This window comes from Eschrichtius robustus, chromosome 2, assembly GCF_028021215.1.
Source record: "Eschrichtius robustus isolate mEscRob2 chromosome 2, mEscRob2.pri, whole genome shotgun sequence".
Classification (NCBI taxonomy): Eukaryota; Metazoa; Chordata; class Mammalia; order Artiodactyla; family Eschrichtiidae; genus Eschrichtius; species Eschrichtius robustus.
The window spans coordinates 56,157,994-56,173,461 of NC_090825.1; the positions used below are offsets into that span (position 1 = coordinate 56,157,994).

The 15,468-nt window shown below is 43.3% G+C and overlaps 1 protein-coding gene across 2 annotated transcripts in view; it reads right to left on the reverse strand.

Moving 5' to 3' along the window:
- The window catches only part of MRPS27 (mitochondrial ribosomal protein S27), a 99,346-nt gene that overhangs the window by 5,191 nt on the left and 78,687 nt on the right, over nt 1–15,468 (reverse strand). The window contains exons 7-11 of one of the 2 annotated variants that reach the window (XM_068535482.1): nt 12,675–12,790; nt 8,877–8,979; nt 6,459–6,601; nt 4,276–4,449; nt 202–1,424 (exon numbers count right to left, since the gene is read on the reverse strand). In XM_068535482.1, coding sequence (XP_068391583.1) covers nt 1,185–1,424; nt 4,276–4,449; nt 6,459–6,601; nt 8,877–8,979; nt 12,675–12,790 — 776 coding nt within the window. In that variant the 3' untranslated portion in view covers nt 202–1,184. Of the gene's footprint in view, nt 1–201; nt 1,425–4,275; nt 4,450–6,458; nt 6,602–8,876; nt 8,980–12,674; nt 12,791–15,468 lie in introns of those variants that run through there. The other variant, XM_068535483.1, reaches the window with a different exon arrangement.

Genomic DNA, 15,468 nt, shown 5'->3' on the forward strand with positions numbered 1-15,468 from the left:
GTAGCTCCCTCATAGGGTTGCTGGAGCTCAGCGAGTCCTGAACACAAGTTAGTGGTTGTGGTGATTATTATTATTACAAATGCCACAGTCTACCGGAGAAGGAGGGTTGAAAATATGTTGCTCAAAATCATAGTGACTATAATGACGATGAAACTCCCTACTTCTCCCTCCCTTCCCCCAAAGATGAAGAATACACCAAAATGATCCTAGAACATTTATTTCCACAGGTTCTTGATACAAAAGCACAATCCTGCATAAAAGTATACCACTACACATAAGGGCAAAATTACACAGCAAGCAAGAGCGGCCCCTGACCCCTTCCACAGAGAAACCCCAGAGAGAAATTTTCCGCCTCCTGACAGTTTTACAATCACTCATGTCTTCTACGCACTGCAAGCCCCATCCCATCTCTCATTTTCTCCAACTTCTAACTGAAACGTGTGTTCACAAATTGTATGTGTGCGCATGTGTGTACACAGAAGGCTCACTTTACCTACTTGATGAGGAGCTGAGACAATGCTTTGTGAGAAAGTTACCCCAACGTGATGGGGAGTCAAGCCACGGAAGCTTCAGAGCTAGGGCCAGCTCTCTCCTCAAAAGCCCTCACATGCTAAAAATGCCAGCGGGGGTCCCTGAAATTCGAGAGCCAGCAGGTCTTGTGTTTGCTGCTGTACTGGACTTCTCCCAGTTCAGGTCTGGGCGGGGAAAGTGGGGATGTGTGGGCATCCCACACCCAGCTCAGGCTGAGAGCTTGCACGCGAGAGGAGACTAGGGGACAGGGTCTCAGGACCTGCAGGTGGCCGCGGCTGGGGACAGAGAGACCGTTCAAAAGCTTGTGCTTGAGACCGGATTCTTCGGTCACGGCTTCTCCCACCACCATCGCTAGGTATCAGGGATTTTCAGTCTTCAAAATTGATCCCTGTCCCCCAAGAACTCCACTATGAGCCTCGAGAGCCCTTATTTAAGGTACTTAGCCGGTGGCTTCAGTCTGACCATTTGCCACTTTCATGGTTCCACAGCCTTCTTGGCATCCGGGTGGGTGGTCACATGGCTTGACATGTACCTTAGGGGGTCTGCTTTAAGAACAGGAGAAGGTGGATGCAGGACACTGAGGCTGCCCTCATGGTCACTGTGGATCCTGAGACGGGCTCCTGTGAAGTTCCTGTGGCCCCTGAGGGGCCTAGTTAGGCAGATGCCTTCGCTGCTCTTCGAGCCGCCTGCTGCTGCTTGGCCCTCTCCCTCTGCTCCTTTTCCCTCTGAATCAAATGCACCCAATCCAGATGCCACTGCTGCAGCTTCTGCTCGTAGGCAGCGATGTCTTCTGCTTCACAGGGAGGGAGCTGTTCCTTGACAAGCTGGGTGGTCAGGGTCAGAAGGCTTTCTGACTCAACTTTGCCCAGAGCGTGTAGCTTAGAATGTAAGGCCTATTGGAAACAAAGGAAAAGAAAAAAAAAAAAAAAAGAAGATGTGGGAGGGGCAGGTAGGTAAAGAATACAAAGAGGAAAAGAGAAGAGGTTAAGTCACTTACAAAATCTCCACACATTCTGCTCACAGGAGAAGGTACTCTATCGGGAGCCTGTCATGCTGCCTTTCATCCAGGCACTGTTAGCTTTTGCTCTTTTTTTTTTTATTTCAGCCCAGCAATTCTGCTAAGATGCACCACAGGTCATTTCTTCCCCTTCACTCACAAACGGTAAATGGAACTCCATATGCTGTGACTCCCTGTGTAATTTCTTGTTTTAGACCACAAAGACTGCACAAGAAAAGAAACCTTCATTTCCATTCTGACCTGCACCAAACCAAGCAGCAAACTCCAAGAACAAAGAACCCTAAGGTGGAAACAAAACGGCAGAAGCAGCTGATAAAGTGGAGCAAGTTTATCCATAGCTTTTCCTCTAGAATTACTGGGATAAATGTTTGCCTAACCAGTATTCCTTTCAACAGATGGAATTCATGTCAATGCTTTCTTACTAACGGCATGCTAAACAGCTCCCATGAGTGCCTGCGCTATTAGAAGCCTCCACGTGCTGTGCTTCACTGCAGGTCAGCCTTGACATCCTGACTACTTAGGGCTCCATCTGAAGCGGCAGCTCGATTTGGTCGGTATTGTATTTCTGGAGAAGTAAAGCCCTAAAAACACTAATCTACTTAAGTGCTTCAAGATGTAGATCATCAGAGACCCACTTACGGCCCCAGACTTAGCACATATGACACACCCCATGTTCCACAAAACAAATGCAATTTACTGGCATAGGTGATGAGGCCTGCTCTAACAGCAGGGGCTGGAAGGTGGGAAGGGTCCATGGGCTTCAAGGAGTGGCCAGACGTCTGGTGTGACAGGTCAGTCATAAAAATGAGCCCCAAAAAGATTACCTGGGACTAATAAAAATCAGGCACCAGGAAGAAAAGGAAGCGTAAAATGAGAATTCTTTCTCTCTGATATCACTTCCCACCTGGTTTGAGGCCAAGGAGACAGCTTGGGACACCAGAATAAGGACTCAACTCTGAGTCAGCAAACTTGTGTTCAAGTCCAAAGTCAGTCACTCATGGACTAGGTTCCCTCAACCTTGGTGTCATGTAACACAGGAAGAGCAGTATCTACCACCCAGGCGAGGATAAAGGAAACGCAGTAGTGCCTAACACACAACTAGCAGTCAAGAAATATTGGTCTTTTTTTTTGTGAATTAAAAAAAAAAATGCAGGACTTCCCTGGTGGCACAGTGGTTAAGAATCTGCCTGCCAATGCAGGGGACACGGGTTCAAGCCCTGGTCCGGGAAGATCCCAAATGCCGCGGAGCCACTAAGCCCATGCGCCACAACTACTGAGCCCGTGTGCCACAAATACTGAAGCCCACGTGCCTAGAGCCCATGATCCGCAACAAGAGAAGCCACCGCAATGAGAAGCCCGCACACAGCAATGAAGAGCAGCCCCCATTCACCGCAACTAGAGAAAGCCCGCGTGCAGCAACGAAGACACAACGCAGCCAAAAATAAATAAATAAATAAATTTATTTTTTTTAAAAAAAAGCATTGTGGAAGAGCGAGGGCTGAGAATTTAATGCAGGCACAGATTTCTATTCTCCGAGATTAAATATATAAGCAATAAGAAAAAGGTGGTAATTTTTAAGAGTGGTGGGGCAGCCTTGGTTAATATGAACATGGTAAATGATAATCTATGGGGCTAAGCAGATTTTTTGCTTTTTAGCTTTTCTAAATCTGCAAAGTTAAGAGGAAAGAACAGGTATGTAAATTCTTCATCTAGCTGCTAATTCTCCGTGTACCATGAAAACATTGATTAACCTTCCTTTTTCAGTTTCTAAATTATAAAAAAGGGAAGTTGAGCAATTACCTTATAGAAATACTGGAAAAAACAGCTACTAAAGGTATTAGGATCCTCCTTAGAACAAGGGGAAATAGATTTCCCACAGCTGGTTCAATATAATTACTGCAAAGATTTCAATGTAATACTCTGGCAAAGTATACATCCCTCTGTACCAAAAGGACACGATGGGTCAGCTGGGATGGATGGGAAGGTTTTCTGCTTCACACAATGAATTCTCCTTCAGGCAGCAATTTTTTTTTTTTTTTTCGCTTTGTGCTAAATAGATGAGAAACACAGCAAGGAAGAGGCCAAGGGCTTAAAATGTGAACATGGCTCTTCCTCCCTGACTCTGATCACAGAGCATTTTGGGACGTACAGTTGAAAGCTACCAAAGGCAGTTTGAGTGCTCAGGGCTGTCCTGAAACCTGTAGAAACCTGTTTATACCATCCATGTAGTCCAGACAGCATTTCCAATAGCCCTAGTGCACACCACAAAGCCGAGCAAGAGAAGATGCCTGCATTTCATCTTCATCATATTCAAATGCGGCTTTGTGATTTCTACCTGGGTTTCCAGTGATCAAGAAGGTTCAATGCAATATGGAGAAATGACCAGATCCTCTTCGCCCAGGGCTGAAGTCAGGTGCTTGCTATGAGAAGGCAAACTATTACCCACCCATCAGGCAGACGTCAGGGATGAGTAGCAGGTAATGACATGCTGCCTTAGGAAACAAAACTGTGACCGATTCGCTCAAGTATGAAAAGGAGCATAAAAATTCCAGTTGTTTCTTTTAAGACCACTTCTTGTGTGAAGCAATAACAATGTGATTTTTGATGTCAGTTTTTAATGCCCTTGTGTGTGACACTGATGCATGAAGGGACTGCTGGTCTATCACCACGGCAGAGAAGCATGCTTAATGCACAGCTGAGAGGGACTCAATTCTGCCACAACTCACCTCAAATCGTTCCAGGTAACGGGGAAGCTTGGACTGTTCCGTTTCCTCCACATCCAGCTGCTCCACCAGTTCTTCTGACCTCTGGGTCTTCTCACCTTCTTGGGGCTGGTCCTCTGAAGACCCCTGGGCCGGAGCGGTCAGAGCCGCCTTCAGCGCTTTGTCCAGCACATCGACCTGCGGAGCAGAAAGGGGGGCAGATATTAAACATCCTGTGGCCCTGAAAGCACTGGGAAGGGAGGCTGGAGAAGGGAAAGGAAGGGAAACCTGGGATCTAAAATACTGCGAGAAGAGTTCTCTTATCAAATTATAGGGAACAGAAATGGTTATATAATTTTACACTAGAAACACCCTGTCCCGTGGCCTGAACACTTAGTACAAAACAAATGGAACAATAAGCAAGCTCAGAATTATCTGTATAAGTGAATCAACACAGCAGCTTTTGATTTCACTTTTAATCACCCAGGTAGGAATCCAAGAATTATGCTTGACGGGCACTGAAGTACCACCCCTTCCATGTTTTTCTTCCTCAATTGCTTTGAAATTGGGAGAAAGGGAAAGAAAAACCACTACAGACCACAACCAAAATGGGTCACTTTGAATGCACAGTAAAGCCTCTGAACCTAGGCAGGGGCCTTCTTCGGAGAAAAATTTTAGCTCATAGGGTATCCAGAGATTAGGGATCAGTCCATCTATGTAAGCTGCTGACAAAGACCAGATAGACATACATGAAATTTACTGTAACAGGTGATTTCTATGGCTTAGAAAGTAAATAAACTATAAAACGGAAGGTTTCTTTTTGCTTTGACCCCTCTCCCCTACCACTTTGATTTTGGGGCAACCTCCCTCGACCCTCAGAGGGCCTAATCATCAGAGATGGGACAGAAACAACCTCAAGGCAGCATCAGCACCTGCATGGATACCGATTAGTTCTGTCCATGTCACTTCAGAACAAAAATCCAGAAAATACTCCAAGGCTTTTTAATGCCACTAATACATTATACCCAAATGTATATGTGGGATATACATACACATACACATACATATATGTGACACACATCCCACTCTTGCTGACATCTGAATCACATTCCTATGAAGTCAGAACACAAACAATGCAAATCTGGCTCCAACTGGAAGAAGTATGTCCCTGGCAAAGCATTTATGTATAATTTTGTGTTTTCAATCACCGGCACTGACTACAGCAGGGCTAAAACATGAAAATGTATTTAGAAATGTGTATACTTGGTTGTAAATGTCTGGCAGAGAACATAAGGACTCACTAGACATCAGTATAAGGAGCCAGTACAGGGACCAGACTTGTGCATCCTGTGACTGAACGAAAGCCACGAGGTGAGTCCTAGAGATCAGCATCAAGGCAAAGCAAATAAGCAGCTGCTCAAAGTTAACTTTTACACCCTGTTAATGAAACAACTGATGTCCTCCTATGCCTCACTCTGGCTACAATAGCTGCTTGGGCAGGAGCGAACACTGTTGGCTCCCTATCGGGGGTAAGCTCGCCGCGTGCTTTCCTGTAGCCTGAGCTCACTCTAGTAACTTCGTAGTGTCCAGAGCCCAAGGTGACCAGGAGGGATGAGCTTTGAGGCTGGTGGGAGGACAGAGCCCTAGTCCAGGCAAAGTGAACGCCTTAGAACTATGAGAGGAACATTTGGTCCAGATCTCCTCAGCATCATGCATTCACCACAGAATAGTTTAATGGAAGGAAACAAAGACAGTGCCATCTCTCGTCCCTAGATTCATTTCTTGAGAGCTTGTATGATGGAAAAAATTGACAGGTAGTTAGTCTCTGGGGACTACATGAGGAGACAGAAATGCCAAAAATTAAAAATGAAATCTTAACCTCTCAAGCTCCTGCTGAGATCTTACTTTTGGGGTCGGGTGGAATTAAACAGTATTTTACTGAATTCAGTTTGAATTCTAGGGAAGGGGAATGGTCTTCCTCCCAGATAGTGAACTATAAAATCAACATCAATCTTATTTTCTAGTGCTTTTTGTCAGTAGCATTGAGAATGTTTGTGGTTTCTCACTCCTTTTCACCTGAATAAGTACATGATTCTATAGAGATAAAGAAAGTGGGGCATGGGGGAGACAAGAAAAACAAATCCAAAGCTTGACCTATGAGTAACAGGAGATGATAAATCCCACTGAATTAGAGACGGGGAACTTACCGCTTCTCTACACAGCTTTCCGTCTTCTGGGGAGGAGGCCACCTTCTCCATTACTTGAAGGGCTCTGTTGAGGTAGCCTGGTTGCCACAGCAGGGGCATGTTATGGTACACAGCCCGCAGCCCTTGCTGCAATTCCACCTTCCCTGTGGCCAAAAAGAACAACAAAGAAGGCTCAGCCGTGGCTTCCCACTATGTCTGAGACGGAGGACTTGAAGGCACAAGTGAATACTCACCTGGCAGCTCTAGAAATAGAGAAGGATCGTTTCAAACCTATACCAAGAGCCTCATCCCACCCAGTGAATGGGGACACTTTGGATGTATGATGAAAAATGTAAAATTCTATGCATACACCTTTCAATATAAAGTCATGTGAACTTATTTTTCTTCGTTTTCATTTGGACTGCTGGAGATTATCATGAGGATATACGAATCAAAGGGTTGAGGGAAATTTACAGAGGTTGCTATTTATTTTTTATTTATTTATTTTATTTTGGCTGTGCCGGGTCTTAGTTGCGGCACGCGGGATCTTTAGTTGTGGCACTCAGGATCTTTTAGGTGCGGCATGCGGCCTTCTTAGTTGCGGCATGCACGTGGGATCTAGTTCCCCAACCAGGGATCGAACCCAGGCCCCTTGCATTGGGAGTGCGGAGTCTTACCCACCAGACAACCAGGGACGTCCCTACAGAGGTTGTTACATCTGTCTCTAAGTGGAGCTACCCTTATAAAACAAGTCAAACAACTGAAATACTAGTTTTGTTTCAAGAACAAAATCTTCCTCTGAAAAAGAAATTCCACAACTTTTTTACAGTGGAAATCTTGTCAACGTCTGACAACTTTCCCTGCCATGAAATGTTTGACATTTTTCAAAATGCTCCAGAACACCCCGTTGACTGTCTTTATGAAAAAAAAAAAAAAAAAAAAATCTCACTTTACTCTTTATTTATTTGAGCTTTATTTCCTTTATTTGAGCTTCCTCAGTACTTAAATCGTATAATCCTCATTCATCCTTTTGGGTCTCAGGACATGAATGTTTCTCTTGGTACCTCAAACAATCACAACTGGAGCTCAAAACATGGCTGGCAGCAAGGTCCCCGAGTGAGGAGAGGGGCTGTCTCTGGACTCCTGGGGAACAGAAACTTCTGCACTAATGACCAAAGTCACCTTGAGCTGCCAGGTCTTAAATCTACCTTCACTTATCTTTCCCGGGAAGGAGGATTTGGGAAAGCTGTGGTGGAACATAAATAGACAAAGCTCATCAGGTGACAGCTAATTTTAGACCTGTAAGATGCTTGGGGCTGGCTGCAGTCACGTTCCGGGAAGCTGCTTCTGTCGGAGGGTGAATGAGGCTGCGCAGCACGTGACACAGTGAGAGCAAAGGGCTTTGGATCTGATGCTCCCAGACCCAAAACACCCGGGCCTCTGCTCAGCAACAGCAACAACAAAGTACATTTTCTCAGCCTTGACAACTTCCCGGCCAACTCATGCAGTGTAACGGTCCTGAGTGCTCATCTGAAGGCAAAGGCCAAAAACTTGTAAATCAATATCAGAATCAGCATCTGAGAATGCCACACTACATTTTATTGGCGAAGATCAACTCCAAAAGCAGTCAAACTGCCATAACTTAGATGATTTTCAGAAAACAAAGGTAAGCAGACACAATGTATGATCAGAAGGGACTTTCTCAAATGCCTACCTACTTAGGAGAGAGACTGGAAGGATAACGAAATAACATGCATTTAATAAACCTGTGTAAATTGGGACACATTTCATGCACATTTAGGGTGAATGTTATTTGCCCAGATTCCACACAACCCAAGTGCCGACCCTGCTCTTCAGAAGCCTTTGCCCTCCTGACTGTCTGATTCTCATGCAATCCGGGGTCTAAAGCAGAGCTAGCTGTCCCGTGTGTGGCACAGTCACATTGCACCAGTGAGCCCCCCTCTGCTTTCCCAACCAAGTGCCGCTGGACGTGCTCTCTGAATTTCTCTTCCCTCACACCTGAAAACAATACCAAGGATACGTGTTCAACTCCAACTCTTAATTTCTTTCCTCCTGGACTTTAGGTTTAAGAGACAGAAAGATCTTCGTTAATAATGGGAAAGATCCTACTGGCCGGTTCTCCCAAAAGAGGGCCAGAACTTTCCTTTCTTTATCCCTTCCTCACACTGATTACCACTAAATATAATCGAGAGCCATCAGAACTAAGTCTCACCTTGCCAGTGGTGGGAGGTTTTAGAACCCGCTTTATTGTTTTAGGTCATAACTGTAAGGCCATCAAAGTCTAGTTTTACGTCTAAAAATAAAGCTGTATTGGAATTTCACTCGCAAACTTAAATCAAATTATAATTTTATTACGAAGTAAAAGAATTCATCAGTTCTATCCATGAAGAACAGTATTTGTAAGGACCTCCAGCTTACCAAGAAGTGCATAGCCGTACAACTGGGAACTCAACCCCACTGAATTCTTTTGCTTTAGGCCTGGGAGTAACAGGGATGCACCAAAGTTCCTCTCCTCTTCCCACTGCAACAGAATATACCAGATCACGGTGCAGCCAAGCAATGCATAAATGCATTTTGTATACAAAAATGTGATTTTTAATGACACAGAGGAAAAAAGAACATGCTATAACATTAAGTAAAAGAAGCAAAATAACAAAACTAAAGGTACATTATAATTCTAATTTTGGAAAGAAAAGATATTTATGTTTAATGAAAAATACAGAATAGAAATGCCCAATAAGTTAACAGATTTCTGGGCGGTGAAATTACAAGCAATTTTGGTTTTCTTCTTTGTACTTTTCATTGCTTTCCAAATTTGGGGCAGTGAGCAAGAGTTCCTTTTACGACCAGAAAAGCAAAACAAAACAAAAATAAAGCGTACACTCTGGACCAGCATTGCCTCGAGACAATCAACAAAGATTACCCATGCTGTTAGCCCTGTACTCACACTGCTATGAAATGACAGAGCAAGCTTTTTGAATTTGAAACAATTCAGCAATAAGACTCCTTCTACTTCACAGTCTTCAAATAAATATAACTATTAGGCTGCCTTCAGATAGATTTATGCCTCTCAAAAATCAATTAGGCAATCAGAAACACTTAGCGATCATTTCTTTCAACCCAGGGTGCAAAATTACACTTCAATAAAATTGAAGCCTTATGAGACATGGGAAAAGAAGGGGCAAAATACAAGCATTGCTAAGGCTGCTGCAGACTAGCAACAGCAGTGACAGGGGACTCACTGTAAAGGCAGGCCTGAGGATAGCCTTGGCAACTCCCCAGACAACCAGGGCTGTGATCTTCTCGGTGCTGGCGCAGTAGGAGCACACAGCGGCCTGAGCCTTTGTTCCAGCTTGGAAATACAGAACGCACAGCGCAGGTGGCCCTGCACTGGTCAGAGGATGAACAAGGTGTGCAAGCTACAATTGCAGCCAGGTATATAAGTGGGGTACCCCAGGTGTTAATGGGCACCCGAACCTCTTTATTGGGAATGACCTTTGTGCAATGCAAGTGCAATTTCTTAAGGTTTTTCTAAACCTTTGAAACAAGCAAAGACCCTGGGAGAAAAGCAAAGCCTCCTGAGGGGCTTCTGCAGCACACATAAGCAAGAGAGCTGGTAATGAAGGACCAGGTCATTTCACTTGCGAAAGCAAATCACTCGGAGGTTTGATTTTCCCCCACAAAAACTGCATGAAAAGGGGCCCAAGGAAAAATAAAAAAGGAGCCTTAGAAGGATTTTTTCTTTTCTTTAGGGAAAAGCATGACCTATAGTATCAGGATGCAACAGGGGCTAAAAGCCAAATGAGCAGCATCCTTGCTGCGCTAGAACCGAGCAGGGGTGGTGATGGTGGCTGCAATGGTGATTCTTCCAAAAGCTCTTTTACAAAGATGAATGAAAGCAAATGGATGTGTTAGAGAGTTTTTGGATGACTGGGAAAAATACAACCACTGCTGCTTAGATGAAAGGCTAGTTATGTGTTAACATAAAATATCAGGTCCCTTCCAAGCCTTTAACTTCTACTCTATGTACTATTATGGACTAAATCAGGAGCTATTTTACCAATGTCCTCAAGGTTTTCTCATTGCATGCTTCAGCTTCTCCCAGTCATACAAAGCAAACCCTGCTTCTCTCCTTCCTCCCTCCACTCCCCTTCACGGCCAGACATCTCAAAACACTGCTGATGCGCACTGTCTCCTTTCTGCGCCTCGGACTCACTCCACAATCCACTCCAATTTGGTTTCCTGCTCCATTACTCTATGGCCCTCACACCACTCTCGTCTCACCTACCCTCTGAGGAGCGCTCTACATGCAGACCACCTCCTCCCACGGTGTTTGTTCCAACACATTCCTGACTCTCCTTTTGGCCTGTGGCTCATCTGCAGACACTTACACGTGGATTTATAAATTACATCTCCAGTCCAGATTTTTCCATTAAGATGCCAATTTCCCTTGTGAAATCTCTTGACTGTCTCAAAGGTATCTCAAAATGAAACACATTCAGAGCCAAATTAATGATCTTCCTCATCAAAAGAAGTCTTTGCAAACACATGGTGACCCCTTTGTCCAGATACCCCAGGCAGAAACTGAGGAGGTCAGACTTCACCCCCACCTCCCTGCCTCCACATCTACTTCCTTCTTGATCACGCTCTTTGCCTCCTAGATACGGTCATCGGCTACTTTGTAACTCCACCATGTTCTGGTCCCCACACTACCATTACTCTTGCTCAGACGACCATGATAGTCTCCTAAGTGCTCTGACCATAACCACCCTGGCCCTGATCCAATCTCCTACCCATATTACAGCCCAGATACACAAATCTGATCATGCCACCCCTTCTGCTTAAAACTTTTCAGTGGCTTCTCACTATTTTTAGAATGTAGACGAAACAGCTTAGCATGCATGACCTGCCTTCTGCAACCTCATCTCACCCTACAATTCTCTCGGTGGCAGCTACACTATCTTCCTACCTTCTTCCAGCCCCTTTCTGCTCAGCATGTTCTTTCTGCCATAGGACTTTTGCACATGTCATTTCCTCTTTTTGGATTGTTCTTCCTCTCTTCAGTCTGTTAATTCCTATTCATGCTTCAAATATTAACTCAAGAAATATTTCCTTAAGGAAGAAGCCTTTCCTAACAGGTTTAAAATACAAACAAAAACTCACTACCATACAGGCTCTTCATAGAAGACGTCTTTGTAGTCATCACTATAGTCACAATTTTATATTCGTGTGTTTGTTTTGTTTTAAATGCCTATATTCATCTTAGATTGTAAGAAGGAAATTTTTGCTCACCACTGTATAAGGAGCACTTGAAATGTATGGAATGTAGTAGTTGCTCAATATATATTTAATGAACTAATAAACGTGAGGTATGCCATTGGCTATGACATTCATCTTACAAAAACAAAACACACAAATTTTTTTAGAATGGGGCTAGACTAGATGCTCTTTTCAGTTCCTACCCAAAGAAGTATTTTTTGGTGTTACATGTGAGGTTAAGGGCAGACTGTAGGGCCAGGCTGCTTGGCTTCACCAGGTGGCTTCACCACCTACTAGCTGGGTGGCTATTATGTAACATCTCTGTGCCCCAGTCCTCTCATCTGCATGGAGTTGTGAGGATTAAATGAATTAATAAATCTGAAACACCAAGAACACAGCCTGGTGTAAAGTAAGTGCCATTTAAGCATTAGCTATTGTTGTTGTTACTGTTGTTATTTTTAGGATAGCAATAAGCAATGACTAAATACCCTAAGAGATGAAACCAAAACTTAGTCTTCTGGACTGACCCAGAGCAACCTTAGGAAAATACTGACACAAATTAAACAATGAGTATTTAATACCTGAGGTCGTGGTCGAAGCTGGCTGCCTCACTGCTTTGTTGGTATGCCATGTCCAGCTCTCACTGATCATCGATTACCCACTTCTGCACGTGTGAGGTGCACTTAGCCTAGCTCAAGTCTCAGAACATACATAAGGACTTTCCCTTGAGATTTTTCCAAGTGGAAGAATGTCCAATTCCACTTTGTTAGAACCCAGTACCTAAAATGTACAGGACGAACACTCATTCCTGGTTGTACGGGGCCACAGGGCTGTACATCAGGCATCTTTTTCCAGATGCTGAGGGCAGAGGTTTCCTCTGGCGCCCACATCCCTACTAAGCAGCCACTGCTTGCTTCTTCTAAGGCTCTCACTGCTGCTTTAAGGTAGATCACTTACACTGAAGTTTGTCTTCTTTGCCAGGCAGTAGTATAAAACATAGAGGGAGAGGAGTTGGGTGGAGGGAACCTCAAAAGCTTCTTGCATCATGATCTCAAAAACCACGGATAAAGCATCTGGAAAGAAGAACAAAGTAAAAATGAGAGGTAATTAGTTTTACGTAACATCATCAAACCTGTATTTAACTATAAACACTCTTAAAAAGTGGGGCGTGATAGAAAAATAAACAGAATTAAGAGGTTAAGAAATGTGGGCTCTGGTCCTAGTTCCTCCATAAACTAGGTCTTTCCCAAGTCTGCAGCTTCTACTGTACACACTACTATGTACTGAATCAGGTGCTATTGTATCACTGTCCTCAAGGATGTCAAATAAACCACTCAAATTTCTCATTATCATCTTCATGATGTTAAAATACCATTTGTCCCACATACATCACAAGACTGTTGACAGTCCAACAAAATAATACATATGAAAATGCCTCATAAACTGTGAAGCAAATTTAAGGCATCATGTCCATCAGCTGGAAGAGCGAAGACATACAGAAAGGAGGCAAATATATTTTCCAGGTCACCCTGACAAGTAGAGAGGGGGCTCGGCTGACTGCCCCACTGTATGTTCTGGAATTTTCTCCCTGTTTGGGCAAAAGAGAACAAATGCTAGAGACAATTCTAAATCCCAGGTATTACTTCAAAGACAGAAAACTGATGACTACAAAAAGGACAATCAGGCTCAATTTAAAAGAACTGGAAGAATGGAAAGGAAATGCTTATTCATAAGTTATAATTCCGTGAGTGTAACATAGAAGATATTTGTTTTTACATGAATGCTGATCATAGGAGACCAGACCTTGAGCAAGGTCTAATTTATTTTCCCTCAATATTTCACAATATAGGCAGAAGGCAAGAAAATCAAATTCAAACAATTTCTTTCCCTTAGTATTCGTTGTTAAATCAGAGAATGTTAATATTGGTTTAAAATACGGTGCCTGCACATAACACAGGCACAACTAATGTTTTTGAATAACTGACTGAGCTGCTCTGTTAACCGATTTTTGCATATACTCATAATTAAAAGAGTTAGCACTGATCTGCAGCTGTTGCTAGCCAGCTGGTTTTGTGTGTGCTGTCATGGTTCTACATGAGGCCACAGGCAAGAATTTCTATATTTTTTTTGCAGACGGGGAAACTGAGATAGACAGGCAGACCAGGGAGGAGCCACCCAGTAAGTCAGTAGCAAAATAAGAACCTGGAAGAGATTAAACAAACAACACTCCCACCTCACCAACAAACCGATATTTTAAAAGAACACAGTTAAAGTTACAAATCCAGCTTAAAAAAAATCTGTTTTGCCAACTGTTCAATACTGAATCCAAAATTACACATGAAAAATAAATCAAATTTATTTTATCTCTAATTTATATTCATTTCAGTCAGCTTGGGAAGTGAAATTAGGTTGATCTGTATAAGTGATTTCCTTTTCCTCCATAATGATTTATATACTTTGATATTTCCTATTTTAGCCATAAAAAGTATAACATGTTCTAAATTTTGCCATAAACAATAATAATCTTCATCAAAACTTTATTTTAAAAAATCCTCAATATTATTTACTCTGAATTTAGAAGGAAAAAAAAGAAAAAAACCAAACCCAAAACTCCTTTTACCCTTCCAACATTACCTTTAAAGAGAGAAGGGAGAAAACTGCTACTACATAATTTTCCAATGATAGAGTAATAAGGATTCTTAAATCTGATGTTCACAGAGAACAGACGATGAAACATGCAAAAGCTAATTATCTTTTAGCTGAATTCAGGAAGTCCATGTTTAAAATGGACAAGGGATAATGAGCATTTCAAAAAATAATGCACAGCAAATATTTTTAGGCAGTCAACAACTGCAAGCCTTATGAGAGAGAAGATAAAGCAGAGACCCGGAGAAGAGAAAGGAGAGAGGTCCCCGGTCCCCAGGTCCCCAGCCTAATCACTGAGTCCAGGCAGCGACGCGATGGAGAAGGCTGAGGGTGCTGGTGTGCAGGGACAAGAGGATGTAACCCAATGACAGGAATCACAGGTGTCATAGAAGCATAAGTGCACCAGCCCATATCCACATTCCTGAGGTAGTAACTACCCTAACACGGGCATGGCTCCTCAGAACCAAGCCTGAGGACGAAATGATGGAAGGGGAAGCCAGTGTGTGTCTTTACACAACGGCATGGCCTCCTCTTTCCTTCTTCACTGTCTGCGTAGCTGCAAGCACAAGCGTGCTGAACTACCCTTCCCTGTCCACTGGAGACTGGCAGGGCTCCACCTGACTGCTCTGTAGGGTCTGCCACATCCCCATCTTTCCTTGGCCTCCCTTATTGTAGCTGAAAGTAAGAGCCACTTTAAATTAATTCCATGGGGTCAGAGGATTTTGGGGGTAAAGAGATCTCAGAGTTCACCAATGCACTTACTTTAGAGATGGGGAAACAAAAGCCTAGGGAGGTGAAATGACTTTCCTTCATAGCGAGTGTACTACTCTCTCCAGTGTATAAGATTTTATACTTACACACTTCACGTGCTATAACAACTGTGATTTGAATAAAAGAAAGTTAGCAAATGGTGCTAAAAAAAGTCAAGCTAATAGTTGAATTAATATAATCTTAACTAGCCATGGAAACTCAGGCAAGGCTTATTGCTTAACTAAATTTCATTGTCCTTTGCCCAAAGAGACATGAACAAATAAACTTGAGAAACTCAGAGGAAAAAAGACCTGAATATGATTCTCCTACCTGGCCAACTGGTGTGGTAAATCAA